This window comes from Rhinolophus sinicus, chromosome 3, assembly GCF_057876585.1.
Source record: "Rhinolophus sinicus isolate RSI-liver-muscle chromosome 3, RSI-T2T, whole genome shotgun sequence".
Taxonomy (NCBI): Eukaryota; Metazoa; Chordata; class Mammalia; order Chiroptera; family Rhinolophidae; genus Rhinolophus; species Rhinolophus sinicus.
The window spans coordinates 105,174,863-105,192,616 of NC_142503.1; the positions used below are offsets into that span (position 1 = coordinate 105,174,863).

Below are 17,754 nucleotides of genomic sequence, written 5' to 3' on the forward strand. Positions count from 1 at the left end.
ATTGGTTACTACAAAGTAGTCATGGGTATGTAAAGCATAGGGAATATAGTCAATAATATGGTAATAACTATGTATAGTGCCAGGTGGGTACCAGACGAAAAAGAGTCCCAGAATATCTAACTATAGAATGAAACCCCTTTCAGGGGAGACGACTTACTGATTTGTAACTGCATTTTCCATTCACTAAGGATCTTCCCGCCCCAGTTCTGACTCGTTTTCGTATTTTCTTCCCACAGTGACCTTCTGGATCTCCTGTGGCGCCCTGAGGGGCGTCCCACAAGATCAGAACCTCTTCCTATATAAGTGAAGAGAAGGGCTCCCAGTCACCGTCTTCTAAAGAAACTAAAGGGGAACATACAATAAAATGATAATTCTGACTAAAATAAGGAGGCAAATACACCTTTATTTTTTTACTAATTGATTAATAAGTTTAATTATAAACATAAAAAGAACATATTTTTGGCTTTGAGATCATGACATAAAATAAAGAGGCAAATAACTGGAAATGATCAGCTGAAAGAAGGTAAAAGCAGCTCATGCTAAAGCATGAGCAAACACCGTGCTGTGGGCTACAGCAGGGGCCACCATTCCAAGCAAGACCCTAAGATGCAGTGCGAGTTGAAGGCCCAAGCTATCTCTAAAAACTGCTTAGTTCCCAAAGGTTGTTTGGTCATCATCTACAGGAAATTCACCCTCCCTTTCTCTGGCTTTCCTCCTTTCCTTCCTAACCTGTAACTAGTACGAGAACAGTAGGCAATCATGGTTTGATGCTAAGTCTTTCTAGTTTGTAGGAGAGGGTTATTGTTTGAACATGTTTAACCTACACATTTTCAACCCTCAAGAACATAAAACTGCTAAAATCAACGACAAGCCATTTCTATTTTTGGTCAGTTATCTGCTGTAGGCAAAGCTTCATATAGGAGTTTTTGCTGCGGATCTCTATGACCGCATCCCTGACAAGCTCAATGAACATCTGTGGCCAGAGCTTCTGCAAAGCCTCATTTTTCTTGTTGATTTCTGTGGCTTCCTTCACAAGGTCCTCTATATACATCTGGCAGAATTTCTTTTTTTCCTTTATTTCCTGTTAACAAAAGAAAAATTTGCATTTAATCATAATTAATCCAAAAGCCAAAGCAACGATGAGCTGAACCAGAGAAACTTGAGATAATCTGTTCGGACCCCCACCCGTCAGAGCAGCAGCTCTTCCCGAGACAGTCTGCACACAGCTCTGCCTGAGTAACGACAGCCAATCAGGGGCCCCTACTTCCCCGGCCTCTCCTGCCTCTGCTGACAACGCTGAGACAATGTGCTTTTTTATTGGACTCACTGGATCATAACGACTGTTTCTCCCTTGGTAGACATTCTCCTTTCTCAGTTCAGGTACTTCAGCTCACACAAGTCAGCTGAACACACAGATTCATGGCTTCTGGTGGTAAATGTGCCAGAGTACTGATACTGACAGTCTAATTGGCATGAGGTCAGTTAATAGCCATATACATACCTTAAATGGCCATACTCTGAATTCACTCTGTATTTAAGGAAAGCAAGTAGTGGTACATTACACCGACTTACGTGGCCTAGGCCATGTAGACAAAGTAGGGGAAAGTGTTCAAAGAGGAAGAGGAAATACGAGTATATACAAGCCTGGGACCCAGAAGTTGGCCTTCCAAAGAAAGTGTCCCCACTCAACTTCTGGGTCTGGCGGTCTGCTCTTGAAAAACCTGGGTTCAAAACCCAGCACTGGAAGTTTTGGACCAAAGAATATTCGAGCACTGGGCCCGTTTCATCCCAGAAACTGAAACAAAGCCGTTTTGTTTAATGTAAGCATTCAACATTATTTCTGGCTATTGATACTTTTGGGGAGTATAAAGGCATGATGATAGAAAATGTCATAATATATATGGAAAGATCAGTGGACTAGATCAGATAATCAGAATTAGAAGGAAATCAACTCACATCAATGAAGAAGAAAAGAAATAATAAATGTCAATGAGACCATAGGTTTAACTACTTGGAAAGGATCTATTGAAACCTCCAACTCAAATCAGAACACCAAAATAATTTCAAGATGAATTAAAGGGTTAAATTTAAAATATCAACACATATTGACGTTAAAATTACACTTAGTAAGATTTATAATGACAAGGAAATACATTACAATGTGCAGTGCAAAAAGAAAAAGAAAAAATGAAATTTTGATAGAGGTTGGGCTATACAAGTGTATGTATTTGTCAAAACTTACATCTAAGATTTGTGTTGCATTGTACATAAATTTTACCTCAAAAGAAGAAACTATGGCAAACACTGAACACTAATTCATGATATGCATGCTGAATTATTTAAGGAGAAGCATGCTAACATCTGCAATTACTGTAAATGAATTAATAAGGTGGATTTCTGATGTATAGAGGATGGGTAGATGCATAGATATACGACAAAGCAAGTTAATAGCATAATCTAGGTTTGGGTATACGGGTGTTTATTGTAAAACTCTTTCAACTTTGCTGTATGTTTGAAATTTTCATTAAAAAGTTACAAAAATTATACACAAAACTATTGGAAGAAAATATACTGAAGTATTATTAAGATAGTCCGTGTTGTGAGAACATGAGTGCTTTTCCCTCTTTCGTTCTATTCCTTTTCCAGATTTTCACAATTTTAAAACAACCAAATATGTTTTAGATCCTTGATTAATTAATGTAAGTCAATGATGAGTCTCAATTGTCACTATTCCCTAACAGAGGCATATTTTGGAAATTTTCTTATGACATATAAGATTTTTCTAAATAATTAGTCACCATTCAGGGGTCAACATGCTGATTTGATTTAGCTCATGTGCTAAAAACAACAGGTCATGGGTTGACCTGTCATAAAAATATGTATAGATTGTGATGGGCGATAAATCACAGATGGTTCCAGCTGGCTGCTCCTCTGATGAACCATCTCTAGCTCTGAAATATAGCCTGGGACTTAGTCACCTGCACTAAGCTTGTTGATGAGAACATTTAGCTGCTCCCTTTTAATGCTCGGTAATTCTGGGCTACACAGGGACTACCAGGAGGAAAGACAAGTGTGAATCACCAGAGATCAGTACTAAAATGAGCTTCGTTTTACAATGAGTGGTGTATTTATACAGAGCACACTTAATGAATGCCCCTCTTTGCAGACTTCTAAGTTTCTTAAAACATGATTTTGAATGTAAAAAATATAAACTTCTAGCAGTAAGGCTGGAAAACATTTTATAGCAATTTAGGGATAATAAAAATTTAAAGAATGCTTAAATGATGTGTCTTGTTAAATAATTTATACATAATACAAACGAACATAAACTTTTTATAATTGGCAGAGTGCAATTTTTGGTCCTTTATAATTTGCTGCTATAGTTTCTTCCATTACTTCTTCATAAACATGTTATAGTAATTGTGAATTTAGTAACTGTGTTTGAAAGCATTTTTGCTTCATCATTTCTTCCTTCCACTAAGCCAATGACTCTGCACCTGTTAGTCTGAAACTCATCAGGTATCTGCCAGCATGACATATCCACCTGTCCAGGATGATACTCGTAAGGACCACATGAGAGATGCCTCTCTTGCCCGGACACGGCAAAGAGCTGATGCTCTTTGAACAATGCTTGTTTCCTTCTCAGATGCTTTCATATCCTTATTTGTTTTTCTATCCCACAATATCCCTGTGTAATCCATAAAGCAAGTTGTTTACAAATTCAATCCTGATGAGATGAACTCTATACAATATTGTTTATATTATTTCATTGAACTAAAAGTTTGTTGTCATGAAGATGGTGTTGGGGGAACAAAGTAGGTCAATGGTGGGATTTGTTATAAAGCAATTTTAACTATAATGACAATTGTACTTGGATTTAATCCACATCTCCATTTTATAAATGGGAAACTAAGGTCAACAGAAGTTGAGAGACTTGTTTAGGATTAGACATCATCAGCCAATATTTGCCTAGAGACAACCCTAATCTAGTCCTTGAAGAACTTGCAGTCTAGTTGGAGAGATGGCCTAAACATATGGAAAGTTATTATAACTTAAAAAAACTAAACAGTAAATAAGTGCTGCATGAGATTTTAGACAGCAAATATAATCAGTGTTCACATATAACCCCTTTTGCACTGGGTGGCCAGAAAGACTTCAGAAAGGGGTGTGATATACTGGGGAAGAGGCCCAGGTCAGGAAGCGGAAGGCCTGAGTCCTGGAGGCAGCTCAGTTAATAACGTGCCACGCAATCGTGAATAGTCACCTGTTTCCAGTTTTCCTCATCTGTCTAAGAACAGGATTGGATTCTAAAGTCCCTTTGAGCTCTCTGATTCCAAACCCATCATTAATCATTTTTAGAATGAGTCAGGAGAATGGATGGCCAATTACCACGCGACACAGTATACGTGTCATATGTGTAATTGGACGTGCCATACATATAATGAAAAGGGTCTGCCTTCCGTGATTTGTGAGGAACTCCAATTCATTCTCAACAACTCAGGATGTACAGAGAGAGACTGAGCACTTTGTGCTTCAGGGATTTCAATATTTTTCAAGAAGTAGGGAGTGTGGTATAAGTGAAGGAATGATGGGTTGTGAGTCAATAGAGTAATTAAGGGACTTGGGCAAGGTCTCTCAGGTAATAAGGGGTAGAATCGGGCTCAAACCCAGGTCTCCTAGTGGCCTAGTGTTCTTTCCAAAATATGTGACCTCAGATTCCTTCTTTTCCCTTTAGTATTTCTCAAAATAGGAGTCAACATTCCCTGTCTTTATTTCTTGCTTATTTACTGCTCAAACTCCTTTAATCGGGACTTTGCTTATGACTCCACTGAAATTATTTCTGTTATATATATATATATATTTTTTTAAAAAAAACACAGCAACAACCAACGACCTTGATTGCCAAATTTCTTAATTTTTTTTTCTTTCTAGTTTGTGCCCTTAGTGTGTTAGAAAATCATAGCCTACCCAACCAAGGTCATAAGGATTGTTTTTAAACAAGAACTTTAAAGTTTTGCTTTTTATATGTGTTTATTTGATCTGTAGTTAATTTTTGCTGTATGGTGTAAAGTAGGGTTTCCTCAGTACCACTTATTACGTGGTCTTTCCACACTAGTCTGCAATGCCTGCTCTGTACAAAGTTTCCCATATAGATGCAGTCTTTCTCGTTCTCTATTCTGTCCATGGGTCTATTAGTCTATTCCTACACTGCCTTCATTCTTACGACATAAATAATACTTTATATCTAGTAGGGCAAGTTCTCCCACTTTTACTCTTGTGTATTTTAGGTGTATTAGATAATTTATTTTAAAACTTTGCTCTGTCAGATAGCTTTTATGATCAACTGGTGAAGTTCCACAAACAACCCTGTCCAAATTTCGACTAGAACTGCCTTATATTTATGGATGGATTTAAAAAGAAGTGACATTTTTATCATGTAAAAAGTTTCTGTCCATGAACATCAACTCTCTATTTAGCTTCTCTTCAATGTCTTTCAATAAAATTTTATTGAAACCTCCATAAAGGGCTTATACATATTTTATTATTCATTCCCACAATGTTTGCTACAGTGGTAAATTGTATATTATTTAAAATTTGCTTTTGAATAAGTAATACAACCTATATTGAATTGCTGATCCATTTTCTAAGAGCTCTTCATAATTTAGGGAGATTATTGCAAACTATTTTTTCAGTTTGTCCCTTGTCTTTGCTTATTTTATTCCCCTGAAGGTCTTTCTCATCTCAATGCTACACATTAATTTTCCATTTCTTGTATAATATTTTTGTGCTTTCATTATAAACTTTAAAATCTCTGATCCATTTGGAATTTATATCCATTAAGATATAATGTCTAAATCCCACTTTTTTTTCTCAGTTCCCTAATTATTCCCAAATAGTTATTGGATCATACATTTGACTTGTTTGAGATTATTCTTTATCATACAATAAATTCTCTTTTGTATTTAGATGTATACTTGACTTTTCATTCTATTCCATTAGGTTATCTCTTCATAACCATCCTGTTTTGATAAGACTTTATAAGATGCCTTAATATCTAGTAGTGCTAGACTTCTCATTGTTTTTCTTTTCTGGAGTTTTTATGGCTATTTATTTATTTTTCCCACAGATACTGTAGGATCAACTTGTTTACAAAATAACCTTGATGAAAAATTTTTGTATTTTTATTGGGATAATATTACATTTTTAAACTAACTTAAGGAAGGCTGATATGGTTTGCTTTAGATCCTTCTTATCCAAAACATGGTAGGTTTTCCATTTGCACAAATCTTTTGTGTGCTTCATTAATATTTTAGTTTACTTCATATAGCTCTTGCATATTTATTAGTTATTACTAGGTATTTTATTTTTTTGTGTTGCTACTGTGAGTTGGGTCTTTTTTTCCATTGTATTTACTTTTTGGTTGTTATTTATATATATGGCAGTTGTTGATTTCTGCTCCATTATGGAATAATGTTCTTACAGCTTTTATAGTTCCCCAATTAATTCTCTTGGGATTCCCAGGTAATCAATAATATTGACTGCAGAAAGTAAGTTCACTCCCTTCTTTTCAAGTTTCCAATGATTTCTGTCTTTCGTCTCATCACTTTGTTTGTTTTGATAAATAATAATGAAGATACTGAACACCCTCGTCTCAGTACTGACTGCAGTGGTACATTAGTGTCTTATGGCTTGTGCACACATCACCTCAAACCTCGTGACTTAAAACAACACACATCTACATGTCACAGTTTCCATGAATCAGTCCAGGCATGGCTGAGCTGAACGCTTCGCTCAGGACTTCACGAGGCTTCAGTCAAGGTGCTGGCCAGGCTGTGTCATTTTCTGAAGCTTGGGGTTTTCTTCTAAGCTTAAGTGGTTGTTGGCAGAATTCACTTCCTTGCAGTTGCAGGACTTAAAGTCCCATTTTCTTGATGGCTGTCAGCAGGGGCTGCTCTCTAGAAGCTTTTCACAGTTCTTTGCCATGTGACCATCTCAAAATATGGTGGCTTACTACTTTAAGGCCAGTAGGAGAATCTCTCAGGGAAATCTTGAGTCCTTTTTTAAAGGACTTGCCTGATTCGGTCATGCCCGCTCAGTTAACTAATTAGGGATCTTAATTATGTCTGCAAAATTCCTTTACACTTGCCATATTTCATTGGTTAAAAGCAGGTCATAGGTTTTACTTGAGCTTAGGGGAGGGTTTTATACAAAAGTGTGGCTCCAGGGGCTGGGACTCATGGAGGCCATCTTAGTTAGAATTCTACCTACCACCGTTCCTAATGTTTCTAGAGTTTCCCCCATCACGCATGCCGTTTACTATCCAATTTCTATTTATCCTATATATATTTTTTAAATGTAGTGGGTGTTGAATTATGTGAAATGCTCATAATGTGGCCTCTGCCAGTTTGCCATGAGCTAGTTAAATCCTCACAGCGAGGCTATATGGCTTTTCTTAATTCGGAGAGATTAGGTCTTACTTTGGTCTAGATTTTTGGTACAGATTTCTTTTGAACATTTTTTGTTTTTCTGCAGAAATGAAGATATTGGAACTATGGGCTCTACCTCTTCCTAATGCCTTCGTGCCTACTGTCCCCAGCTTTGTATGTATAAGGCTGGCTAACATTCTAGAACAAAACAGGTTATCTTAACTCATTAAGGGAAAAATGTACAACCACCAAGTCCTAAGCCATGTGGGATATATCCAGGCACTAGATTCCAAAAATCAATGGAAGTTTTACCTCTAGCTTTTCATTATAAAATTCTCTTGTGGTATAATTTAGCATAGCCCGATTTGTGTTTTCTCCTACAAGTCTTTTGCTATCATTATTTTCTTCGTTGACAATACCAGGTTTTTTCCCTTTGGTTTCTTGCAGATACCGGAATTGCTTCTTCCTATAGAAAGACAATAAAGAGATTGAGAGAGTTATTTAATCGGTTTATTAAAATATATCAATTTTTGTTGATTTTAGAGGGGAACATATATTCTTTTGAGTATCTGTTTTATGAGTTTGAGTTTATTTGAGCTCAGTTTCAATGCCCCAATTTTTCTACTAACTAAGTTATTCAACCCAAATTCTTTTGTTTCATAACTTCCAATCATCAACATAAACTTGTCTCAAGCATTTCTAAGTGAAAAAAAGATCTATCTTACAAAAATCAATGTAAAACTTAAATAATCACAGAGCATAAAACAACCATATTAAAGATGTAGTAGGCCAAATTTTCAAACTCCTTCTATCCCATATTATAAGTTAGTTACCCTCTTATAAATCACACAAACTATTCATAATTCCATTATGCAGTTCAGTAGGATTTCTCATAGCTAGAAAATGGAATGGGATACTGGTTTAATTTTGATTTAGGCAAAATCAAAACAGACAGAAAACCAAAAACTTCCAACTGTCAGCATATCAGGACAAGATTCCAGTAGGAGGTAAATAATGAAACAGGGAGCCTCATTTGATTATCAAAAAGCACATAAACAGTGCTCATAGTATCACTTACAGAACCGTAAGCCTAGAATTCCAGAGGACAACACCTCATCCCCCATGGAAGTCGTTTTCTGGTTTCCACCACTTAGGGTGTCTATAAACGAAGTGATATTACTATTTCACTGTGAACTGTGAACTCAAGATTGGGAGCAGAAGAGGAATATCGCTTTTAAAGTTTCTTTTTCCAATTTAATACTGTAACACAATCATTTTAGAAATTGTAAGGAGCACAAAGTTTGAAAAGGATAGAGAACTAGATAAAAACCGCTCATAAATCTATATTTCTATAACATTGTTCACATTCAACATAGTTCTTTCTAGGCTTTTTCTATGAATTTTTGTAAAACGTTACCGTCATATTAAACATCCAATTCTGTATACCGCTTCACTTAATGTTATAAAATAAGCATTTTCCATGTCATTAAAAACTAATAATTTCAATGAACACCTAAAATTCAGTTATGATGTACATCACAATTTACCTAATCAATTCTTTTTATTGGATTATAGGCAGTATAATATTCTCACATTTATAAAGAAAAAAGTAATAGAGATCTTTACCTGCATTTATTTTCTTTATCAATTTTAGTATTATAAGAGCAATGTAAACATACATTTTATATCACTTTTATTAGTCTTTTCAAATAATCAACCTTTCATTAATTCTGTTTTTAATATCATTATTTCTTTTCTTTAGCTTTCTTCACAATTATTTTGCTGTTCTTTCTCTAATTTCTTTAGCCGTAATGTCTAGCTCATTCATTTTTAGCCTTTATTCTTTCCTGATATACCCATTTCAAGGCTAAAATGGTTCCCATTATCACCATGTAACTTGATCCCCCAAGTTTCAAAACATAGTATTTTCATTGTATTTCAGTTCAAGGTAGTTTCAAATTTCCATTATGAAATTGTCTTTAACCTGTGGTTTACTTAGAAATGTTACTTAATTTTCAAATACGGGGGGGATTTCCTAGTTAACATTTTGTAATCAAGTTAATGCTTACTTACATTTTAACAGAGGAACATGGAATCCGTTGACATTTGCTTTACAGAGAGTATTGGGTCAATTTTTATAAATACTCCCTAAACGCTTGAAAAGAATGTACATTCTGCAGTTGTTGGGGGCAATGTTCTCTAAATGTCTAGTAACTCAAATTATTAATCATGTTATTCAACTATTTTATCTTTTTTCTATTAATTGCTCAGAGGTACATTAAAACTTTCCAATGTAATGTGGATTTGTAGTGCTCTCAACTTTTGGCTTAAATGCTTTTAAGGCTATTTTTGTGAGGTAAATGTGTCAAACCTTATGGAAGTATTAGAAAGTATAGTACAGTATTTTTATAAATTTGGGATGATGAACGCCTTCCTAAGATACAAATTCATCTTGTTCAGTTTACTAAGAAACTTCATTATGATTTTTGATTGGGAATTTAGTAAATTTGTGATTCAATTTGAATGAGTTTGCATGTTTATAATATTAAGTCTCTGAAATCAGTAATAGTGCATATCTCTCCATTTCTTAAGATTTCTTTATTATTCCTAATTTCCATTTTATTACATAGTTTCTTTGTGTCAGGTGGATTTCCTGGTGTTTATAGTTTTTATTGCCTCTATAAATAGGATACTTTTTCTAATACTATGTTTTCAGTAGTTTATTATTGTAATGAGGAAATATTAATTATTTTTGTATGTTGAAGAGATGTCTGTTCTCCTTTTTGCATATTCTGACTAGTTCTAAAAAAAGTTTAATAGTTGAGCTCTTGGATTTCCCTCTAAAAATGGTCCTTATAAAGAGTCAAATTTTGCTTTTATTGGACAATTGTTCTTTTTTCAATTTATTTCTTTAAAAGTTGTTATCTTTATGAATTTCTTACCTCCATTTTATTTGACTTCACTTTGGTATTTTCTAGCTTCTCTAATTAAAAGCCTCACTCATTAATTTATAATCTTTCTTGTTTTCTAGTAAGTATATTAAAGATATATAATTTCCTCTCAGTAGAGTTTTAGCCACATCCCACAGGTTTTGACATACACTGTTCTTGTTGTCAAATTCACTTGTATGTGACTTATGAGTTTGGTTTTACTTATTCTTTAACCGAAAAACGTTAAAAGTATTTTCTAAAATCCTTTTTTAAAAAAGAAAGCAATAATCATTATAAAAAGGAGAGCAACAACAAAAATAAAGCAGAACAAAAGTCAAACAGATAATTCAAGCAGTATGTATAGACACACGAGTGAAAAGTCAGCTTCGACACACTGGCCCCCTAGTGTCATCAGTTCAACTCCTAGAGACAATCATTTAAAAACAATTTAAATTACACAATTTAAATTGTTTTTAAATGATTGTCTCTAGGATTACAATTAAAGGCTATCTCTGAAATATATGCCCCATTTCTCACAAATCACAGCATATTATACAATCGTTGTATATCTTGCATTTTTACTTTCTAAGAGATCTTAGAGACTGTTTCATATCAGAAACTCTAATAATTTTTAGAGCTACAAGTAATTGGTCCTCTATTAATGGACATTTAATGAGCTTTCATATTTTTGCTATTACAAACACTGGCTGCAATGAAAATCCTTGGACATACACATTTGTGCTCATGTAAAAAACATTATCTCTAGAATATTCCTTTACATGAAATCACTAAGTTAAAACACATGTACCTAACAACAACTTGTTAGATATTGCTAAATTGTGGCAAAAAAGTTGTATCAACGTTCCTCAACACCAATAGTCTATACGAATCCTGTTTCATCATGCTGTACGTTATCAAACTTTTATTCTGCCCCCACAAAGTTACTTCATTGTTTTAAAATTTTCATGCCTATAACTTTGATTGAAGTCAAACATCTTTTTTTAAGTTTAAAGGCATTTGTATTTTGTTTTCTGGGAACTTGCTTCTGTTTATTTGCTTTTCCAATTCCAACTGGATAAGTTTTTGGCTAATTATTTTATGATTTTATGATATTATAATTAGAGAAAGTGATTTGTATGAGTATGGTTTTTGGGATGCAAAGAGATTTTCTTTGAGCTTAATATATATTCAATTTTTTTCAAACATTTCTTAGGCGTTTGAATAGTTTTTTTCTGAATTGGAAATAGGTTATGGGAATAAAATTCTAAATATATTTATTTGATAATTTGTTTAAATGAGTTATTGAAATCCTCAATATTCTTTTTTATTTTGGCTTATTTGATCCACTAATCAAAGAGATTAATATTTACCATAATAACTATGAAATTTTCAATGTATACTTGTATTTGTTGATATATTTAGAAGCTGTGATCTTAGTTATATTAAGTTAAAAATTATTATCTTTTTTGGTGGATTGTAGTTTTTGGTTTCATCAATTCTATTATCACTAGTATTAATATTCCCATATTTATTTGTTGTGGTTGGCATTTGCCTGTTATATATTTTCCATCCCTTTATTTTCAACCTTTATGTACTGCTTTCTTTAGAGATAGCTCTCAAAAATAACACGTAACTCAAATTTTTACCCAATCTGAGAGCTACTGTCTATTAATAAGAGAATTTCATTCCTTAATATTTATTGTGATAACTGACATGCTTTTTTTTTTTTCTCTTTCTTCTTTTTGCCTTCCCTTCCTGCTTTTTTGTTTTTTACTTTTAGTGATTTAGAAATTATACATCTACTTTTTTTCTAATGGTAGCATTTAAAATTTTATAACACACAGTTAAACATATGTTTTTTTCCATCAATGTGTGGTGTTAATTAATACTTATTATTTTTCTCGATCCGGGAAAGTAACTTAGCAAACTTGAACTTCCTTTCTCTTAGGATTTTCCTGGATTTTTATCTTCACGTTATTAAATTTGTTTCACATCAGGCAGTGATTTTTTTTCACACAACTATAATTTTTGCTCATTTTTTCCCCACACATTCATTTATTGAATCCGTTGTTTCATATTTCCTGCATTCACTCTTCATTTTGTAGTGGTACCTCCCTCAGTATTTGTTCCTCAGAGTGGTTCTGTGGGTTTTCATGGGATTTAGATTCCACCAATCAGACACACTTGGATAAGATCTGAAATCAGAACTGAGCTAAGTGGGGAAGTAGGAACAGCATACGTGATACCCGTTTTGTTGGTGTAAATTACAGCAGGACGGCATGGCTCTGGAGTCAGGCTCTGGGGCAGGAGTGGGGAACTTTCTGATCTCCAGTAGAGTTAAAGTGGTATAATCCTGGAGCTCGCAGTTCAGACAACAGTCTGCTGATCACCCAGCTCCGTGATTGTAACAAAGGTGGCAGTTGCCTTGGTGGGCTGGTTCTGTGGTATCAGTCTGGAGTCCTCTCTAGGCTCAGTCTAGCGACTGCTTCTCCAGCCCTTCCAATGATTTTGTAGATAACTAACTCCTTGTATGTAAGTTATTTCCTACTTACTCTAGCCTGAATTCTCTTATCTATAATTGAATCATGAATGACAGACCATCCGTGGCTTTACTCCCTCCATCCATGACACATCCTGTCAATGAATGTGTTCCGTCAGGTACACCTCTTCTAGATACTTTTTAAATTATCCTCTTCTCCACCCTCACCATCTTAGTTCTGGCCCTGATAATCTCTCTCCGGGACTACAGACCAGCCTCTTGATTGGTCTCCATTCCTTCACCTCTGTCTGCCCAAATGGCAGCTGTTCTAGAACATAAATCTAACCACACAATTGTTCTGCCATGCTTTCACTTTTGTTTTGCATGGATTGCAAGGCTCTTCAAACCAAACCACAATCTTTTTAGCTTCATTTCCTATCACTATTCGCAATCACCCCATGGTCCAATTATACTGAACTACTTACAGATCTGCCTTTGCAGATCTTTCTCCTGAAATAATCCTACTGATTCCTATAGAACTAGATAAAATGTTACCTCCTTTGTGACACCTTCCCAATATTCTTCCAAAATGCTGTCGGTCTCTTCTACAGCCCCCTCTTTTAGCATCTGAAACATTATAATTGCTTACGTATATCTTTAACTTATTAGCTTGTAAGCCACACAAGAGTAAGAACTTTGTCTTACTCATCTTTATATCCCTAACACTTTGAATAGGGCCAGCCACAAAACAAATTTAGGATAAATGTTTATGGGATGTATAAATGGCAGTTAAGAGGTGTGTGGGATTTATCCCTTTCTCTAGAAAGAATAATTCTATAAAAATTATAGAAATTAAAGGTTACCTGGCATCACCCAGAATTGAAATCACACGGTATTGAGGTAACTCAGAAGATGCTACGTGTGCTAGGATTCCAAATAGCCTTTCAGCCATTATCATATCATTCTGTGTCACCTGAAGAGATACAATGCAGATGGGTCAAAAATGACACTGTCTCTTATCTTGATACAATTAACATAATTCCAATAAAATGTCCAGATTTTAGTATGTTCTTTTTAGTCCAGGAAAGTACCTTCTCCTGAGCTGTAAGAAAAGGGTTCTCATTGATATTTACCTTTCTTCTGAGCTTAATTAGAATGAAGACATACAAATGTGGCTCATGGTGATGAAGTATGACTAGAAGTAAATGAGATATCTCTGACTTTGAAGCTATGTTTTCTGAGTATTATACTGAGGCCCCTTAAATTCTTAATGAATTTTTGCAGAAATCCTATAGCTTCTTGGAGTAGAACGATGTAGGAGGGAAAATTCCCAAATGTCAATGTAAATAGATTCATTTTAATGTTTCAAAGGTAAGTCAAGGTGTTGTTCAGACCTTGCTCCTATAAGGATAATTTTATTCCTGCCTGAGAGACGGGACATTGGATTAGCAAGGACATTCCTGTTTGTTATGAAGTTATGTCCGTCTTTCACACTACAAGAAATGACTCATCACAGGTACTCCCTGTGAGGGCTCATTCCTATGTTAACCAAGAAAATACTAAAAGCTAAAAGCAAGACTTGGATTAATATCTGGGCATATTTTCTTCAACAGATAATAGGGTTGCTTGCATTTTACATACTATTAGTTTGTCTATACAATTCAGTGGTTCCTAACCAGGGCCATTTTGACCCCTAGGGGACACTTCGCAATGTCTGGAGTCATTTTTGGTTGTCATGACTGGTAAAGGGGTATTACCAGCATCTAGTGGGTAGAGGCCAGGGACGCTGCTAAGGGATAGTGCATAGGACAGACTCCATAACAAAGAATTACCTAGCCCAAAATGTCAACAGGCTGAAGCTGAGAAAGCCTGATACTGTTAAATTTTGAATCTTTTAAAAATTCATTATTAACACTTCACAGGCATTTTCTGGAAAAGAAACCCATAATTCACAAGCATCTTATGCTTGTGAATCAATGCAGACTGACACCCTCTCCCTACACTTGCATAGTTAATGAGGCTGCTGTTCCCACAAATCCTTCTTCAGCTGACAACTAAGTAGTGTGGTCTGATATAGTCACCTAGTGGCCACTGTAGGCCACTACTCCGTCCTCTCGTCTTGATGCTCATAATTCAGCTGCACTCTACCTCAAGCAATGTCATTCTCTCTTACACAAAGAGAAGCAGAAATATAATGTAACATTACTATATATTGTCAAGGATGAGATCAGCAGCTTTATTTTAGGTCTTTTATTAAAGGGTCAAATATCCCTGGCATTGACATTTTTGGAATTTTAAATCAAAATAAATTATATTGGTCCTTTCTAATTCTTTTCTACTTCCTATAATTATATTATTCCTTCCTATTTCAAGGTTCTAAAATAAATTACTATACTTCTAGTAGTGATCTATGTCTCGTAAATACACTCTTTAGGGTTAATCAGGATAGCAGGTTGGCGATGATGAGGGAGAATTACCCACAGCCAAGATGATCATTCTGCTTCCAGTCCAGGGTGCAACCGGAAGTAGCTTTGGAAACCTTTGAGCTAATTATGAGGTTTGACCAGGAACTCAAAACCTATATGGGGAAGTCCCAACAGGGTACACAAGGGTACATAAGACGGAATCAAATCTCTCGAGAACTAGCTGGAGAAATGAATAGTCATCTAAAGGGTCCAGATTTGCCCTGTATCTCCAACAGATGGCTGCTCCTCTGGTCCTGGGCCTACCGTGGCAGATGCGAATTTCACATCGCTCTTATCCACTGACGCAGAGACCTCCCGTCTCCCTAACAAGATGCTGGATTTTGGAGTCCTAGGCCAGGGGTACTTAATAGTGTGTCAGCTGCAGGGAAATATAGTCGCTATTACCACCATGCCGGCAAAGCTCATTACAGTTCATCTTACAGTAAGGAGGTCTTCTGAATTTTAAAAGATAATCACAACAATACTAACAGCATATTAAAGATTTTTTTTTCCTTTGGATGGTTATTTAAGTTCAGTTCAGGAATTCCACAGTAGAGAAGTATAATTTCCTTTTTTCTTCCAAATAATATTTAAAGAGAACATGGTCTTTGGATAGCTAGGGGATTATTTGTGATGAGCTTAGCAGAATCAATCTGAAAAACAACGTGTTATTAATAATTTTCCAGTTATCTGGGCTGCAGGCTTGTGTTATGCAATGGCCACTGGCTGCTGTTACACACTATTAACAAAGCAGTCCAGACATTTACTTACGCTTGTTTTATTTCCTTTATTTCTCTCATTTTTTTTCTTTCTCTTCTTTTACCTTTCTCTCTGCTTATTTCTCTTTCTCATCACTTCTTTTTTAAATCATTCTTCTTGCCCTGTGTGCATTCTCTTTATCCCCCATTTTATTCTTCCCTTCCTCTGCCACAGCCCTTATTAGGACACATTTGGGTATTGCTTCCCCAACCCCTTTGGCATGCCAGGTACTCTACAAAGCACTTTTTAAAATGCAAAGATCACACTACCCACAGAAATGTTCTTTAAAACAAACAAACAATAACAACAACAAAAAACAACAAAACTGTCATTCTACCAACATTTTACTTCTCTGAATGCTTACCAACAACCTAGTAAAAGTATTTACCATTCATCATGACCGGGTTACTATTTTATTTTCAAAATTTGTCCACTGCTTTAGAAGTTTATAGATAAATACATTTTTAGCTCTTTAACATTTTAAATGTCAAGATTTGAAAAAATAATTAAAAAGCAGTATTTCTCAAAAGTTCTGCTATGGCTACTTAAATTCGTGACCATTTTTATGACTATTCCCTTAAAAAGGACCATTTTTAGTCTACATTTGACTGAGTGTTTAGCTTACCTCTGTCCCATTTATTTTCTGCATACTGAAATGGCTCAGCCTAAACAGTACATAATATTTCCAGAGCGTAAAATTGACAACTGGGTTTCCTTGAGGATCAACCGTCAGCTGGTCGATGCGTCGAAGCTGCGCTAAGGCGTTAAACTGCTGCAGCATCACAAGATTTGTTTCCTTGAATTTAAGGTGCTGCAATAATAAAGCAAACAAAAAGAGCTGAACATTAAGTTTAACATCTTAAAATATTAACATTGAAGCTTCACTGATCATTCTCCAAGTAATTTGTAATCTTCAGGCTTAGCTAATGTGTTTTCAATTACATCAAGTCGACTGGACGTACTAAACTTACATAACTTTAATCCAACTAAAGCATCATTGATGAAATCCATTAATGCATCCATTAATGCATCCGATATTGAATTCAAAGTGATTCCCCTCCTGCAAAGGACATCCCCCTATTTATTAACAAATTAAGATGCTTAAAATGATATAAACATACAATAACTTATTACAATGATGTTATATACTTTTTGCTGAAATTAAATCTACAAAGGGAAGATCAGAAATGAAATTTTCAGAACTTTATACACGCAGGGCTTACATGCCTCTGAGAGAACTAATTAGTGATTATACTTGCATCTTGCCAATTACTATGTAGGCGAGTTACACTGGCTATAGGAAAATCAAGTCACTAAAACTGAAATGCTAAAGTAAGTGTTCTGCCTGTGAAATTGGATGCTCTTTTCTAAACATACGGTCTCCACTTCTATCTGTCTTCTCTAGAGAAAATGATGTGGCAAGAGGAAAATACTATAAAAGAGCAGGTGAGAGAAATCACTTGGCTAACAGAGAAAAACATAATAATAATAGAAACTCAAGAAAGAACTGCTTATGGAAACCACAGTTTCTGTAAATGCATACCAATAAGGAATACAATAATACCATGATTGGAAAAGGCTAATTCTCAGAGTAATTTTAATTCACTACTAAAATTATTTTACATGTTGTTAAGGGACTAGTGTGAAATTATATCAAAAAGGACATGTCCCACTAATAGCAGGTACAATAAATG

General features: G+C 35.0%; 1 protein-coding gene across 6 annotated transcripts in view; it reads right to left on the reverse strand.

Moving 5' to 3' along the window:
* Positions 1–383: 383 nt before the first annotated feature.
* Positions 384–17,754, reverse strand: part of LRRC49 (leucine rich repeat containing 49) — a 129,563-nt gene continuing 112,192 nt past the window's right edge. For all 6 annotated transcript variants that reach the window (XM_019736012.3, XM_074328207.2, XM_019736013.3 and 3 more), the window contains 4 exons: positions 16,686–16,871; positions 13,700–13,809; positions 7,740–7,893; positions 384–1,081 (listed from right to left, as the gene is read on the reverse strand). In XM_019736012.3, coding sequence (XP_019591571.1) covers positions 878–1,081; positions 7,740–7,893; positions 13,700–13,809; positions 16,686–16,871 — 654 coding nt within the window. In that variant the 3' untranslated portion in view covers positions 384–877. The remainder of the gene's footprint in view (positions 1,082–7,739; positions 7,894–13,699; positions 13,810–16,685; positions 16,872–17,754) is intronic.